Raw genomic sequence first — 18,174 nt, 5'->3', positions numbered from 1 at the left:
CCTTTGGACTTACTAAACATGTTTCAGAATGCCTAGTACCATGAACCAGATATTTTCTCTTATACACTGAGGTTTTGTAGGTCAAATTGTAACATATTGATATCTTTTAGAAAATGAATCAACTGTTGATGCTTAGGATAATGGAGGATTTAAAGAGATTTTTTCAGTTTTATATCCACATCCATGTACGACAAAGCTACAAATCACCGTGCTGGCAATGGTAGATGTAATAATGAAAACCAGTAAATTGTACACTCATGGGTTAACTGAGGCTCAGTGTGGCTAGAAATATAAAAAGAGTCCCACATGTTCATAACACTCATTTGCCTGATCCATCGGTATACTCCTTCACAGTACTAATGCCCATCAATACTATAAACCTCAGTCTACGATCTCTATATGTTTGTTTTTGGGAGCAGAGAATTCTATAGGGATTTTCCTGGTACCAGGAAAGATTGCAAGTGGAATATTCTCTACCAGGGAACATTTCAATGAATGTCAGAGTCACTTCTTTGCAAATAGACCCCTTAGTGTCAATTTAATATAAGAATTGCTATCCTAGATGTACAGAGAAGTAGTGCAATGAGCCAGCTCCTATATTTTGTAATATTGTTCAATGTTTTGTCATCAGAGGTGGTATTCAGATAAAAAAAACTCTTCTCAGTATATATTACACAAACATAACTAATCCATACAATACCAATGGACAGTTGATATGAAGTCACACTGATTTTATTAGACCACAAATATTGTAGAGAACAAATAAGAGGCAGAAGTTCCTGGTGCGATGAAGCTGTAAACTCGCCTCATTGCTAGTATGAATTTAGCCTAAATGCAGCAAGCAGTAGTAGCAGAAGTCAGTTTTTCTTGTCATATTTGTTTAAAACTTGCATATCACTTGATCCTAAATTTTTTTCTTAATGGGGGTGAGGTGGGTACCCGACCATTTCATAAAGGAGCAAAGAATGCATTGATTGTAGAGAATTGCGTAGGGCTTATTCGGTCAGACAATTAAAGAAGTAGTTTCCTAGTTTTTCACTGCATGTGAAGGCATCACCAAGTTCTCCCATTATCATTAAAGTGAAGGCAGCTAAGTAGTCTTTTTTTGGCAGACTTTTAGCAGATGGTGCGACTACATTGCAATTTTTGGGTGGTGTTGATGTTTTATGGCTTCCAATGAATTTAGTGGGAATGCTTTCTAAATTCCTGCTAAGTGGTTATCAACATTTTAAAGGCAATTTCAGAGAAGTCAAAACAAATTAAGTGTTTCTACTTCATTTACTCCTCCAGTTCCTGTGCAAGACAACTAGATAACCACCCAGACAGAGTTTTTCAGGTGTTTGCTATAGCCCAGCAAACACCTATGCTAATCGTCTGTAACCGCTCCTGGGCACCTAGCAGAATATATGGGGCGTCATGTAAGTGCTAGTTGAACTGTTGCCATACTTGTGAACAAACGCTTTGTACATTTGTTGTAAGACTCTTGTCATTGATAAAATATGTAGGCTACTGTTTTGTCCTTTCCTTTTGAGAATACTGGTGCCCTGGCTGTCATGCAGATTTTATGGCTTCTGAACTGCAGAGATGTGGAATTCCAACACTTTCCTGCCAATCATTTACAGCATGCTCGTTCAAGTTTTGTTACTCAGAATTATTAAAGCCAGATGCAGTCAACCAACAACCCTCTTAGTCAAGGCAGACCTCATAAATCTGGCATGACAAGTAATCTTAAAGATTTTAAGTATAGTTGGGTTATGGTATTTAGAACTAGTAATATACCAGTATGAAACACAGTTCTTGGACCCATTGGGCCTGATTTATTAAAGCTCTCCAAAACTGAAGAAGATTGGGTGAACCTGGGTGAGCCAGCAAACCTGGAATCAATCTGGTTTAAGATTATAAACATTTGTCAACTACTATCAAATGATTTTTAAGAAATGTGTTCCCCATTTGCAGGATCACACAGGTTCTCCCATGATAGTCTACCTTCTCTAGTCTTGGAGAGCTTTAATGAATCAGGCCCATTCTAAAATTGTACTAAAAAAAATGCAGCTGAAATATCTTCGGCTGCCGTTTAGCGAGGGTAGATGCATTAGCCTACAGTACCCTAGCCTGACCTGATACCCAGTTTCCATACTCTGTATCCATTGTGTATATCTTAAATTGTAAGTTTTTTTTTGTAAGCATGTTGCTGGTTAGAATTGCCATGGTAAGTGACCATGCACTGGAAGCTTCTTGGCAGGTGTACCAGCTTTACCCTTTGTACATTTTTTATTTTTGCAAATGCATGTGTGATGCCACACACAAAAATCTTTGGCAGATGGCTTTTCGGGTCTACAGAATACACCACTTGTTCATTTCACATTATTTGCATTGGTGTATGAGAGACCCCTATCTATTAGATTAGCTTATTCTAGGTGTAAAACCTTTTATGCAAGTATGCAAATCCTTGGTGGCTGATGCTTTTTCACATGCACAGGCAGGTAAAGTGTTTAATTGTTTTATTGTAAAATAAATATTTTTTTATATAACAATAAATCATAAACTCGTAAGCATTACAACATTGAGCAAAAATACCTTGCATTTTACCTTTCAGGATATTCAATATGTCAGCTCATCTGGAGTTATGTCCCTGGTCTCATCACATAAATTACATAATGAATGGCTAACATGACACACCAGTCAAGCAAAATGAAATGAACTGAGCTCTTTGTAGTTTTTAGATGCCTGGAGCTCATACAGCCTTTAGCATTATAATCTAGAAGAATAATGTTTATTCCAAGTTATGAAACTTCTTGTTGCATATTCTACATCATGACAGTATCAGATGGACTGATGGACTAAAAAACACCCCCTTTCATTCGTTCGGCAGTAGAGCCAAAAGGTATTACCATTACAAAGCAAATAGAGAGTCATCTAGAAAACATTATTGAAGTTTTGTTTTCATATCAAGCTAGAACAAAAGATTTTTAAAGAGAGGTTAAGCTACGTACACACGGCAGATTTTTATCGCCCGATAATCGGCATCGGCCAAATATCGGGCGAAAATCTGCCGTGTGTACAGTCGGTGTCTTCCATCGTCCGAACGACCGTCCTGCCGGATCCACGGACGATGGACGACAACCGATCCTAATGAAAGGGAAGGGGAGAGCGCGCAGCAGGGTGCCACTCCGTCGCTCTCTTTTTCTAGATAAGATTAGTAAAAGTTAGTACCTATCCTTGCTTTTTATTTTTTTTTTTTAGAAGCACTAGAATAGGGTCCAGTAAATGTGGGCACTATAATAAAGTAACTCTAATGGGTGAGAGAGGGCACATTTTGTTTTAGTGTAGACACAAATAACCTATAGGGCCAAGGGAATCCTAGATTTGCTTCTTGGTAGAATCAAAAGTGTTGAGTTACTACCAGAATTGAATAGAGTGAATTTGTTCCATTGGGTACATTTGTTCTAGTGAGAAATGTCTAGGAGAGAATTCCCTCCACGCTTAAATAAAAGAAATATTATTATAGATAAAATGTTCTTATTATTTTGTATTTATATAGCACAAAAATATGTTCGCTGTATAAAGTCCTCAGTCATGCCCCATATGTCTCTCACAGTTAAAGGGAATTTTTTGGGGGTAGCCAATTAACCTACCTGCATGTTTTTGGGATGTGGAAGGAAATTGGTGTGTCCGGAGGAAATCCATGTAAACATGGGTAGAACATAGATTTTTCTGATTATTATTCCCCCAAGGTAATCCAATGCTTTGAGAGTCTGTTTAGTGTTAAAAACACGCCTGTTCCAATGATTGGGTGTGTTTACATCATGTTCAGTCCACACAGCATTTGAGCAGTGGTCAGATACATTGCTTTCCTTTATATGAATGTATATTGATGTTTATATAATTCTCTTTTAAAAGATCTTACAATGTTCACATTGTGTCTTCATCTCCAAGTGCTCTGTGATGTCTATAACCAGCTTTAGAATGCTGTTAATGGGATCCCAGGGCTGAGATAAATTTGTGTGGAGTGTGCTAGGCTTTTGTTTGCTTTGTGTCCTGCTCTCACTTGGAATTGTTTATTTTACCCCAACTCTCATGGCTGTGCCTAGAACCTCATTCACTGCAATATGACCCTTCTCTGCTGCAGCCAGTGATCACAGGAGGCTGAAGTCTGTAGACATAACCATTACTGCTTCATTTGCTTCCTTTAGTTCATCTCCTGTTCCCATTATTGTAATTCCCATTTACATTTTAATTAAGCAAGATTCACACCGTTTGCTCTACTCTTTATAAGAATCCCACAGTTAAGGCTAGCGATTCTTTTTTGATGGGAATCTTTTTGAAGTTTTTTAAATATAAATGTGAATGAGATCTGCCTTAAGAAATTAATAATTTAAGTGTTTAGTAATATTATAAATGGGTTTTTTTTATACAGTATATAAATTAATGTTGGGCAGTCAGATGTTCACATTTTGATTACAATGTAACATTTTTTTTGGATTGCATATGGAAGGGTTAAAATCTCAACAGGGTTATGTTTTTGGTCTGTGTCCTGTGAAGATTTTCCTGTACTTTCTGCCCCTGTGATAAAAAAGAAAATGGCAGTGGGTCAAATCTTCCATACAATCCATTTAATCCAACAAAAAAATATTTGCAAAATATTAACAAATTTAAACTTCAGTTTTTGAGGGAAATTTCCCAAACAGGCGGAGATAAAACACAAAAATTGCAGCTGCTTTAAAATTTATCCAAAACAAAAATGTTTGGCTAAAATTTGCTTTTGTGCAGTGGAAACCAGCATGCAGGTAAATGATATCTCCTCTTTCATCATCTTCACTTTCATTATTCATTGTAATTGAGACTCTCCCCTATCTTTACATCACATGACATTTCCATTTGCTTAGAGTAATACTATGCATGTACTTTATAACCACTAAAATTATTGACTTGCCAGGTCAAGTCAGGACTAAGCAATAATGGTCTTTGTTGGCCATCATCAGGGTACCACAGGGAAACAACAGCTTCTATGAAGTAGGACAGAATTTGCATGGTTCTTCACAAATTAATAATAAACAAGTAACTATTTTAAAGCATGTGAAGCCTAACAAAGAGCATCACTAATTTATTTCTTTCTGGTCTATAGAAGATGAAAAAGAATACCTGTTGAATCCATGTCAGAAATCCAGTAAGCTCAAAACATCCTTGAAAGCTTAGTGCTTATCATCCTACCCAGATTCCTTTGTAAAATACAGAAAACCCAACCCTGCCTTACATACACAAACTACAGTACAGTGCACGAGCATTGTAGGACAGGAAGTTACTGCTGGAATATTAGAGAAAAAAAGAAAAGAAATGCAGCAACCACATGGAATGACTGGCAAACTGCTATGGGAAGACCTAAAAACATATAAAGAATATGTTTATATACTTTATATGTTTTCTTGTGTTTTTATAGCTTTATTTAGGCTATGCTACTTTGCACTGGAGGGTATTGGGTACGTTTTAGCCCATTTAAGAATGATTTTCTGATTTCACTCTAAAAGCATAATATTCACTCAAAAAATATCTCTGGTACATCTCTATTTTGTGCCTTTGAATGTTGGCTACATTTTAGATGGTAAACACACACACACATTTATATACAGATAAACTTTGATTACAAAATCACATAATTCTCTAAACTAAACTGCTGGGTAAAATGACAGTTTTTGGTTAAGTTAAAGCGCAGTGTCAAATTTTGTATGTTTAGAACATTTTTTAAGGGCTGTTCTTTGAGCAGTACTCTACATAAAGGACATCAACTGACTTATTTATCGAGGCTAAACAAAATCAAATAAACTTCTTATTGCCAACAGCTGGCTAAATCAGAAATGGAAATGAGTCCAAGCAGACATTTTAGTATAATTTACATTGACCCTAGGAAAACTTTAAGCAAACCTCTGAGCTTGCCTTCCGAGCATGACATACCAATCCTATATTAGTTACACCTGGTGTGTAGATTGGGACCACATGTAAATTGTGATTATCTGGTGGTATGAAACACAAATAGCATTCTACTGTGTAAGTTTATAGCTTCATTTTAACAGGTAATTACTAATTGGGCGTTTGGGGTCTTGTAATGCTTTTATTAAGGTGACACTGCAATTTTAGGATGTGTATTCAATAAAAATTCAGAATATTTTATATATTATTATACCAGGGATCTACATATATTCTAATCACAAAAATGCACTTTTAGTCACATTTAAACATTTTCTGGCAGAAATATTTAACACTTTATATATATATATATATATATATATATATATATATATATATATAGCTTCTCCATAAAAAATGTAACTTAAGAGAACAAGTGTACAGGAAAATTCTCTTTAGACCAAAACACATGTTTAGTAATGCCCCATAATACTATGAATGTAACATTCCCTGTTGGCAATGTTGCCAGTAAAATTGAGGTACCCTAGACGTACCCTACAGTCATTGAACCTTCATTTATAACTGAAGAATATAATGATTTATACTAAAACCTCTTGGGCATTAAACAAATACACAAATTGTCTGACCTATTTAATGTACAGGACTGCATAATATGTTGGCGCTAGATAAATATGGTTTAATAATAATATAAGTTGTAGTATAAACCTTACGAATAATTTCAATTATTTATTTGGAGGCTGCAATGAATTGACACTTCTAAGACAAATATAAAATGAAAGCCATTTTTGATGGAACGTTAGGGAACACTCCTTCGGTGTGCTCTGCTGAAGAATGTTGATAAAGGGGATAAAAACTAACCAGGATTTATGGCTTGATCAATATAACTTGCAAAAAATTCACATTAATAAAAAAAAAAAAAAAACTTTTTCCACTTACCACCTTTAAACATAAACTTGGATACTATGTTTTGGATTCTAATTTTATCCTATTAAATTTCCACAGTTTTGTAATCCAGTCAGTACTCTCAGTATACCCGCATGGATCAACTTAGTTTTGGTTGACCTCATTAACCTTTCCCACAGTTTCCCTTGAGGCTTTGTACTTTCTCAGTAGTGAAAGTACAATCAAGTAAATTGGCCCAGCAATCAAATCAAATACGCAATTGTCAAGGCCTCTTGATCTATATGGTTTTCTAGGCTGTATTGTATACATTGTGGAGGGGTTTTTATACCCCATTATAACTCTTAAGTATCCATTGATAGCTAAAATCAGATTCCAGTTTACCAGGAAAACTCAAGACAGTGTCCAAAGTAAATGTCCTCTGAAATGAATGTGATATAATCTTGTATCAACTTGTTTCACCCATGCAATTACATTTTTTATGTAATGGAAAAGAGAGAATAGTCAATCTTGATTCAGCTCACTCCTAATCTAAGCTAAAGATAATTCAAACTGGTTGGTGATAAACATAGATAATAGGATCATCTTTATTCTATGGGTATCTTAAAGTGTTACCATAGTAGGCTGGTATTTTAGCCCAGCAGGATTGTCTATCTACTTAGTAATTTATACATATTTGATATGATATTTGATTAATATATGAATGTGTTGTACTTATAGCTGGGGAAATGCAATGAACGTAAGATGGAGGCAAGCATCATTATGTATCACTATGTTACAAACATAGTAACATCACCACTTAGGACAAATGGAAATATTCGTCAAGGATAAGAATTTCTATTTGTATTGAAACTTGAAACCTTGTGAGATGTTGTCTGGATTCTACAGTGGATTACAGGAACCCTGACTGAATAAACTTTCTTAGTTTAGAACACCTGCAGAATTTGCTGCTTCTGCTTCTTTCAGGTCAAACAAATGGAGAGGGCAGGTTAGAAAACTTTTATCACCCAATCACCCTCCACACTTTGTATAAACTTGCAAGGTTGGGAGAGGCAACTTAGCATGTTATTCGGTCCTCTGCACTGATTGTTAGGTTTGCTTCCTTGAGAGTAGATTGTGTCTGCATTTATAAATGAGCTTTGATGTCTGTGGGCAGTCCTAATGTAATTATGCAACCTTAAGCTGCGTACACACTTGCAATTTTTCTCGTTGGAAAGGATCTTTCACGATCCTTTCCAACGAGAAAAGACTGCACGATGCATGAACGATGCTGTACATACAGCACCGTTCATGCTCTATGGAGAGGGGAGGGGGAGAGCGACGGAGCGGCACCCTGCTGCGCGCTCTCCCCTTCCCTTTCATTAGGATCGGTCGTCGTCCATCGTCCATGGATCCGCCAGGACGGTCGTCGGACGATGGACGACGACCGACTGTACACACGGCAGATTTTCGCCCGATAATTGGCCGATACCGATTATCGGGCGAGAAAAATTTGCCGTGTGTACGCAGCTTTACTAATCAGAACTGAATATGTAATGAGCAGAAAAATTTTACCCCCCGTAAATAATGGCTATTTTAAATAGGATATAGAAAATGGTTTTAAAATGTTAACACACATTTAAAAATTAGGTTTCAATGCTTTATAAGCGTACTGTTGCTGTCTACATGGCTGGCTAATTCCTCCTCCACTGCAAAATCCTTCAGCAAAGTCTGTGCAGAAACCAACACTTCTAGAAGGGATAATTTCTTGTGTCCCCCATTGTGTCCCATATTGTGCTCAATGGTTCCCCCATAACACCTATGTCACTACAGGACATGGTAATGCTTTAGGTTTGGCTGGAGGTACTCTGAGAGCAGTGGAGGTTTCTGTGTAGACATCAGTAGATGATTTCTCATTAAGGAAGCAAGGTATAGCAATACGGGTAGTGGTATAGGTATTTCTCATTTAAAGATTGTACCAATGTACCAATTGCCTGCACAGTTCAACAAGTACACTGTACAATAACTTTACTGACTTATGCTGTATGCCCTCAGCACTACAGACTGGCTCTTTTTATGCGCCTTACTTACTGACCAGGTCATTGGAATGGAACATGATCGCTAAGTGAGAAACATCTGGTATATCATCAAGGTATGGCTGCTTTTGCTCGCACTTTTATTTAAGCAAAAGAGTCAATGTTAAGGCACGGCTAACGTTTAGCTTGGAGAAAAGGCAAACTGCCCTGGGTCCCAGGGAGTTTTGAATCCTTTCTTCCCAACACTTTACATATTGTCTGCTGTCATCGAACCATGCAGCGAAATATGGGGATCTGCAACAAATAAAGGTCAACTTGTACCCTTAAGCTTTACACTGTCAGAACATTCAGGGTTCATACTAAAGATAGGGTATTTGGATAGATTGAAGCTATACTGCTGGGTGGGCACATTGTGTGATCAGTAGTACTATCTAGATATTGGAATGTTATAGATTTACCACATAAAGCTATTCCAGCTCAAAAACTAGCTTCTCATTACTCTCACCATTAAACAGAGTTTCCAGGATGAAGCAAGAGGATTTATACCATGACTAATCCTTTCAGGCCAAGCAGTGGAACCGTAGGCACAGAAAAAGATACTGCTGGCTTTGTACATATGTAGGTCTCATACATACAAATTACCCGTTATGTACACAGTGTACTCTTCATCATAGCCAACAAACTAACAAATCTTCATAACTTATTTCTCATGGGCTTTCCACCAACTCTCATTAGCAGTATATTTTATTTATGTGTGTTTACAGAGCTGATGTGTATCTGTGCTGATTTAAACATGTCATAATATCCTGATTTCACCTTTCTTTTTTTAAACTTTTAAATCCAACTAATTGTTCAGCTGTCTAAATTACCTGCGCTTGTATAGCAAGATCTGCTAGGGTATGGCAATTGAATCCAATTACCCATGATGCCCCATTGCCTTATCCCTGTAGCTATCTTTGTGAAGATGACATATTTTGATAAGATTATGTTAAGATTTAGTATGAAACATATTTTGGTTAAAAAAGTCTATCTATTATGTAATTTGTTAAGATGTGGGTGGTTTAGGTAAAATAAATATGCTACTCCATGCCAGTGAGTACAAAATTATTTTGGACTTTCATATTCTTACAAAAACAAGACTGACCTCATTTTTAAAAAAAATTTCCTCAGTGAGGCTTCAGTAGGGATGAGGTTTAAATCTTGCAGTTGGGAATTATTTGATTTTTTTTAAAACCGAGATGAACTGCATGACCTTTGAACTATGGCCATCAAACTTAAAAGGGCCAAAAAAGGGAGGGGGTGAAGAGCATCTCTAGTGTCAGTGTATTGGAAGGTGCCAGAGGTAAAGTGTAGACGAAACTGACAATTATCAGTCAGTAACACTTATTAGTTAGGCTGCATACACACCTTAAATTTTTATTGCTGGAAACAATCTTTTATGATTGTTTCCAGTGGCAATTGAACAAACTAGAGCTGTACACAGCGTCTGTTCTTCATGGTGGGGGGGATGATAAGCAAGCGATGCCCCGCTCCCTTCTCCTCCATTGACTTGCGTATCGGTTGTTCCCAATTGTCATTCATGGATTTTCTGTGAAGTAACCCTGCGGTGACGTGCGGATTGTTACCAATATTTATTAGTTTTTATTAGTTAATATTTATTATAATTAATTGAATAAAGGAATTTTTATTATTAAACAGCACCAACATATTTACAATAATAAGGAACAAAAAAAGGGGAAGGTATTTTGTTTTATTTTTTTTTCTTTTTGCAAAGATTCCCTATTATTATTATTAATAAACAGGATTTATATAGCACCAAAATAATACGCAGCGTTGTACATTAAATAGGGATAGCAAATGACAGACTAATACAGACAGTGATATAGGAGGAGAGGACCCTTCCCCTAAGAGCTTACAATCTAGTAGGTGGGGGAATTTACACACAATAGGAGGGGGATATGTAGTAATGGGAAGTAGTGATGATTTCAAAAGACAGAAGAAGATGGGTAGGCAAATTTGAAAAAATGGGTTTTGAGCGCTCTTTTAAATGAGCAGAAAGTAGGAGCAAGCCGAATAGGATGAGGAAGACCATTTCAGAGAGTTAAGGCAGCTCTAGAGAAGTCTTGTATCCATGCGTGTGATGAGGTTATGAGTGAGGAAGTCATTAGTAGGTCATTGGAGGAGTGGGGAGAGCGGCTGGGGGAGTATTTTTTTACCAAGTCAGAAATGTAAATGGGACAATAACTGTGTAGGGATATCAAAAATGGGCATTATTCAAGGTGATTTTTATTTTGTTTTTGTTACTATGGCATTTTTTTAGGATTGAGGTGCCCGGAGCAGAGCATTCATTAGCAACCGACCATCTATTCCTAAAATTGCTGCATCCTTTGAAAAATAAAATTAGGCGCAACAATTTACTTTTAAACGAATACACCCCCCTATTTGCTATATAAAAATAAACTTAGGCATACACAACGTATTATACATGGCTTGTTATCCCTTTTAAAACTGTCCTGCTGCTGGCAAGTTTTACACTGCTGTAGCTTCTGCAGTATTTTTATTCTTGCAGTTAAAAGACTCAGCCTGTGCCTTTGTCTCTAGTAAATTTGAACCAGGCTTTGCTGGTCAACATTCACCTGTTTCTATCCACTTTCATGTCAATGTGATCTTTTAATTCTCGTAGCAAATCATCTGCCGATTTCTATTTTGCCACTCAGAGCAATTTTTCAAACTGAAATAAACCAGACGGCCCCCTGCTGCTATATATGAAAGAAAAAAATAAATTCCACTGTGAAATATGAGCTGCTAGTGTACACTGTCAATGATATAGTCTGTAAACTATAAGCAGATATATAGGCAATATAATACAATTTTTAGTAACTTTAAGTGGCTAGGTATCAGCTCCTTTTAGTCCATGTGAGCTTAGTGAGAGGAATAGAGAAGCTGTGCAAGAAGCCAGAACAAGATGTCGGGTATGTTACAATGCGAGTGGCATGGTATATGTAATGCTTGCTTTAGGTTCATGTAGATCTAACTGAATATTATTTGATTTGCTAAATCCTTGTATATCGTTAACAATTATATATATAAAATACCTGTTCCCACCATTTGTTGAATAGAATCGCTGTTTTCACTTTATGTACTATGTGTTCCATTCATGTGCTGTCACACAATAGTTTTTGGAAAAGTTTCTTGATGGTGACGAGGTAGACCATGCCTATGTGAGTTGGTGTTTGGCAGCATATGATAAGCTGGCGAGGCTGGAAGAAAAGAAACTAGAAATTATTTTAGGAAGCTGTATATATACAAAGATTGAAATTAATTTTTGGCATTACATTTGCTTGTTCTGAGAAATGTTAGTAATTGGGGTTATATTATCTTTACTTTAATCTTAAAAAAATTTGGCCTAATCTTCAGCATAAAATTCTGATACCTAAACCTAACCTTTACAGAAATCATCACCCGCAAAATGAATTTCAATTCCCTGACTATAATTCTTACTGAACTCTGAATTGAAGCCATAACACTAATTTATCCTCCTAAACACATTCACTTCTATTAATAAACACTAAAAGTATACCCTCCTGCACCCAAATCTTCCACCATGTCAAGAATCACTGATTTCATATTCAGCTATGTGAATGATACAACAAAAATCATTTATGAGAAATGGTCAAAATAGAATGTTTATTTGATGGTTTCTTAACAGTGAACTGTCATCAGAACTTAATGGAGGCTTCTATTACTGGCTTCTCCTTTGAGAATGCTAATTCAGTGCTTGGTATTCTGATGTTTGACTATAGCGCTGGCTGAGTCACTGAATAGGAACAGATATAGGGATGAGTAGTTCTGACTTATTTCTGACACTCATTTATAGCATGCTTAATCCTGACCTGTGACTAAAACATACTGAAGTATGTAAAAAGCAAAATGATAATAGAATTCTCTAGTATCATTTTTATTGTTCCAAGTCTCATCTGCGCTCCTTACAGTATATGACCCTTTTTGTAATAAGGGTTAAAAGAGATGGCACCTTTTTAGATACATCAGTCATACAGGTCAATAACACTTTCTAGATTGCAGTTTTTATATATTGACAAGTATTCACCAAGGTCGTGGCTGCTATGTTTTTGCGTTTAATATTGTAAACTACATTCTGTGTAGATCTGGTGACCACTTTATGATTGTGAGACATATTATTATTTAATGTTTTATGTTTTTACCTTTTTTTTACTTAGAGCTCTCCAGGGCTCTATACAATAATGTAAATTGTATAGAAATATACAACTGAGCAGTCACCTAAGTCACAGCACAAGCATTCATATAAACTGTACTTGAATCATTTTAAACATGGTGATGAAAAAAATGCCAAATGGAATTCTTGTCAAGTATACATTTATTATATGTTGATAATGACATGCAAAAGCTTCATGAACTTTAAATGTGAAGCTGATTGAACCTTCTTTGAAATCTGAACTCTCACCTGACCTGCAGTAGTGGATTCTAAGTGTCAGATTTGTTTTGGAATAAATTACATTAAAGCAGAGATCAAAGACTTAAGGAAAAACTTTTCAGATGAAGCCTATTAATTCAAAATAATTCAGGGATTTGGCAGCCTCATACTATATGCACATGTTAATCATGGAGGTTTATTTTTATTACATTCATAATTATTTTGTATGTATCATTAAACCTAATTGTAAAAATGTTATGTTGTGTTATCAAATGTATATAAATTGTTCTTCTCTCCTTGATGTTAATAATGTGAATAAAGTTAATAACTGTAATTTTAAGCTCTGCATTTTCCTCTTTTTGCAGCAAAGCCATATGAATTCCTTCCTCTGGACCATCAAACGAGACCCTCCTTCATACTTTTTTGGCACTATTCATGTTCCATACACAAGGGTGTGGGATTTTATCCCAGAAAATTCTAAGAAAGCTTTCCAGCAGAGTAATATTGTGTATTTTGAGCTGGATTTGACAGACCCTTATACAGTTTCTTCTCTGACCAGTTGCCAAATGCTGCCTCAGGGTGAAAATCTACAAAGTGTTCTTCCAAGGGATATTTACCGCAGACTAAAGCGCCATTTGGAATACGTTAAACTCATGATTCCTTCTTGGATGACGCCAGACCAACAGGGGAAAGGGCTTTATGCCGACTACTTATTTAATGCAATAGCAGGGAATTGGGAAAAAAAGAGACCTGTGTGGGTCATGTTGATGGTAAATTCACTGACAGAGGTTGATATCAAATCAAGAGGAGTCCCAGTTCTGGATTTATATCTTGCCCAGGAAGCTGAACGCCTTAAAAAGAGGACTGGAGCAGTGGAGAATGTTGAAGAACAATGCCATCCTCTTAATGGATTAAGCCTCTCTCAGGTAAGACAAAGGATGCACAGACAGTATACAGAAAACTTTCACAAGGTGAGAGGTTTTGCAGCAAGAGCTGATCTGTTGTAATAAATCACCACATGCACAGTAAGGCTTAGTCTACACGGGCGTTTTCCCCAACGTTTAACCTGAGGCTTTTAAAGCCCATGTTTGAAATTCCCATGCATACCTATGGGCTAATCTACACCAGGACGTTTCCTTGAGGCAAGTTTTTGAGCTTTATCTATAACGTTGCTTGCAACATTTAAAAAACTAAAACGCTGGGTTAACGCTGGAAAACACCAAAAAACGGGGAAAACACATCCATTGATTTCAATCGGACCGTTTCCTGCGTTTCCCATGTTTTTAAGCACTCAAAACGTAAACACATTAAAAACGTGGGAAAACGCAGCATAGGCGGTTTTCAGAGATGTTGTGTAGACCCAGCCTTACTCATAAAAGTCATAATCAGTGTATCATGAAAGTCAAGTATGCAGCTGTAGATTCTTACCTGAAAATTGGACCTGGGAGCCACGGAGATTTTTATCTTTTTACAGGCATGTCACCATTCAAGCATGTCTTTTTACAATTATTTTTATGTGCTCAGCCCTAACTTTGCTATGCAGTGTAATTGCACAATTATGTACTATACATGCCGCGTACTTGTTATGTTCATCTTCTCCGGTGTTTCTTAACCAGGGTTCATCCAGAAGTTGCTAGGAGTTCCTTGAGCAATTTGACCTCTCAGGTCATTTTAAATGACACCAATCATCTTTTTGGCTATCAGGAATGGTGACATTCTTCCTAATGGCCCACAGTGTAAAAGGTATTTTTGCCACTGACCACTGTGAGCTGTGGATATAGTCATTATAGCAGGGCTTTCCTAAGACTTGGAACTTATTTCAGGGGTTCTCCTATGTTAAAATGGTTGAGAAAGTCTGATCTACTCCATTGCAATTCCCTAGGTATGGGGGCATACAGCATACATGTATTTACTCTTTACATGATTTCATTAACAATCACAAACAGGCCGCCTATTTATTTTTGCACACACAAAGTAGGAATGCTTCAGAAAGGCAACATTATCTATGCTAACTGGCTCCACGCATGAGCTGTCAAGAAATTTGTGTCACCCTGTACTTTATAACAGGATTTGTGATTTTCCCAGTAATGTTTTTACATTTGTAATAAATAATTAACACAAACAGTAATAATTGCACTAAAACATGAGCTATATGTGTGGAAGCTAACATTGGGTTTTTGAAAGCACTGATTGACAATAACATTTACCAATCTATAAGAGATTTTATAAAGTGAGGCTGCATACACACATTTAATAGATATCGCCGGAAAGGATCTTTCACGATCCTTTCCAACGTCAAAAGACTAAAAGAATGATGTACATTTAGAGCCGATCTGCTCTATGGAAAGTTTAGGGGGAGAACGACAGATCTTTTGGCTATTTGCTGGATTGTATCTCCATTATTGTATATAGGTTGTATGTACATTAACAGATCTGATACCTTGGGTAGGAAAACAGTACCAATAGGCTCCAAAAATGTAATTCGAATTTTTAAAGATCAGCTAGGATGGATTTAGGCGTTCCATGCAAATAAAGATTGTACCAGTCTGCCTGAAATAGGATATATAATGTCATCACCATCTAATACGTTTATATAGAACTGAAGGTCCAGTTGGGGCTAGGGCTATATTATAAGTTAGAGACCGGATAACTTTTTGGCTGTCATCTAATTTTACTGCTATTATTAAGGAAACTATCAAGAATTAGGTAAATCTATCTGTACCAAACGTATGTTAGTTTAGCTTAAATGTTTAGTCCTAATAGGTCCTACGAATAGGGAACCTGTCCCAAATGTTGGTAATATACAATTTTCAATTTTTTTATTCATTGGGAATAGTAGCAAATACATTTGCAAGTATTTGCTGGAAACTAAGAAATCTATCACTCAAGAGTTTTACAAACCAAAAAAATTTGGGTAATTGTGATGTTGAAAATAGGCAAAAAATTGACAGTAATACATTTATTTATGCCTTTGTACGTGATTTGATTTTTCTACTATTTTAAAGTACAATTTCAATCAAAACCACTATTGCAAGTTTAAAAAAAGATTACATTGAGAGATTATTAAAGATTCCACCATCTTATTTAAGGAATTTATTTAAGGAAATATTTGGATGAGTATTGTAGGTGTGTATTTAATTTAATCACTTCTTTTAGAGTTCCAAATGTTATCAGTGGTGACACAAAGTGTGTCAGTTTGCCTAGAAGATTATATATCCATGCGTATTGTAATTTTATCTACAAAGGAATGGTCAGTAATCACAGATTGTCACCTTCCACCCTTGTGCGTTATCAGTGAGCGAAAAGAAGCAGAAGGTTCCTTGTGAATGGCCACAGCTGTGAAAATATTTGACTCAGTAAGAACCTAAGAAGCTCTTCATTGAAAGAGATAGGCGTGGACATCTGTGGGAAGAATAACAAGTACCTGGGATTCAAGCTAGATGATTGATAGTCACATACTGTGTGAAAACTCTTACAGTTTCCAGGTTTAAAGCAATCATGTGTACATTAGTACTACTAATATAGAATGAGAAAAATCATGAAAAATGTTTTTGGAGAATGCAGAAAGAATGGCCAACCACTGTATGTGCCAATTTTCACTAATAATGACATACATCCGAGCAGGTTTGCTGTAGAGTACAGTATGTGTGCGATTTTTATATTTGGGCTAGCACTCTGCAGAATACATCATACAAACTAATGAAGTTAGCCAAGCCGTTTGCTACTCCCAAATGCCACCTGACCTTTTGTTTAAAAAAACAGTAAGTTACTTTCCCGGCCATGTGTGTGTGTGTGTGTATTAAAGCAATGTGCTGCCATGTGGGTAAGTCCCATTTTGACATGTGACAGGTGCAGTCAAACATGGGACCTGTTTATCTCATCATCTATTGATTTTAGGTTTACTGTACAAAGTTACAGACAGTGTGGTGTTTAGGTTGGTTTTATGCTGAAACCTCTCTCTGCATGAATGGGGACTTTTTATTATACAGTATTTATATAGCACAATCATATTACACAGCGCTGTACAAAGTCAATAGTCATGTCACTAACTGTCCCTCAAAGGGGCTCACAATCTAATGTCCCTACATGGTCATATGATGGTCATATGTCATTAATACAGTCTAAGGTCAATTTTGGGAGGAAGCCAATTAATCTAACAGCATGTTTTTGAGATGTTGTAAGAAACCGGAGTACCCAGAGAAAACCCACGCAGACACAGGTAGAACCTGCAAACTCCATGGAGATAGTTTCTGGCCTGGATACAAACCTGGGACCTAGGCAAGAGTGCTACCTCTGAGCCACCATGCCTATTTAATAAACTCTCAAAGATTGGAGAAGATAGACTATTATGGGAAAACATGGGTGTTCCTGCAAACCTGGAATGGATCTGGTACCAGACCAAAACTATTTTCTAAATAATAGCAAAAAAACCCATTCCACGTTTGCTGTATCCCCCAAGTTCACCCATGATAGTCTGTCTTCTCCAGTTTTAGCGCATTTTAATAAATCTGACTTATGGTCTATTGGTTTGTGGCATTTTCTGACCTAACAGTAAACAGCAAAGTTTGTAGGCTGTAGGTGCCTAAAATCAAATCAACATCAACATTAATTAATTCTTTTCACAACATTTCCTTAAAGTGTAGGTAAACACTTTTGGTCTATTAAGTATGCCATTGGAAGTTCAGATGATTATCTGTTTAATTAGTACAAACAAATGCTTGTTGATCTAGCCAGAAATCTTGAAAACTGCTTAGTTGCTGTGGACTCTGACTTTGCTGCATGTTTCGATTAGTGGTATTATTTTTTATTTATACAGCAACATCATCTTTTCTTAAGTTACGTACACACGTCCATTGGTTCTTCTGGTGTGTGTATAGCGCCCGT

General features: G+C 36.5%; 1 protein-coding gene across 1 annotated transcript in view; it reads left to right on the top strand.

Annotated features, from left to right (window-relative positions):
- TRABD2A (TraB domain containing 2A) overlaps positions 1–18,174 on the top strand; it is a 45,147-nt gene that overhangs the window by 2,283 nt on the left and 24,690 nt on the right. Inside the window, exon 2 of the mRNA XM_072404577.1 lies at positions 13,656–14,216. Coding sequence (XP_072260678.1) covers positions 13,656–14,216 — 561 coding nt within the window. The remainder of the gene's footprint in view (positions 1–13,655; positions 14,217–18,174) is intronic.

This window comes from Pyxicephalus adspersus, chromosome 3 (genome assembly GCF_032062135.1).
Source record: "Pyxicephalus adspersus chromosome 3, UCB_Pads_2.0, whole genome shotgun sequence".
In the NCBI taxonomy this organism is placed as follows: Eukaryota; Metazoa; Chordata; class Amphibia; order Anura; family Pyxicephalidae; genus Pyxicephalus; species Pyxicephalus adspersus.
This window is presented reverse-complemented; position numbering and strand designations above follow the sequence as displayed.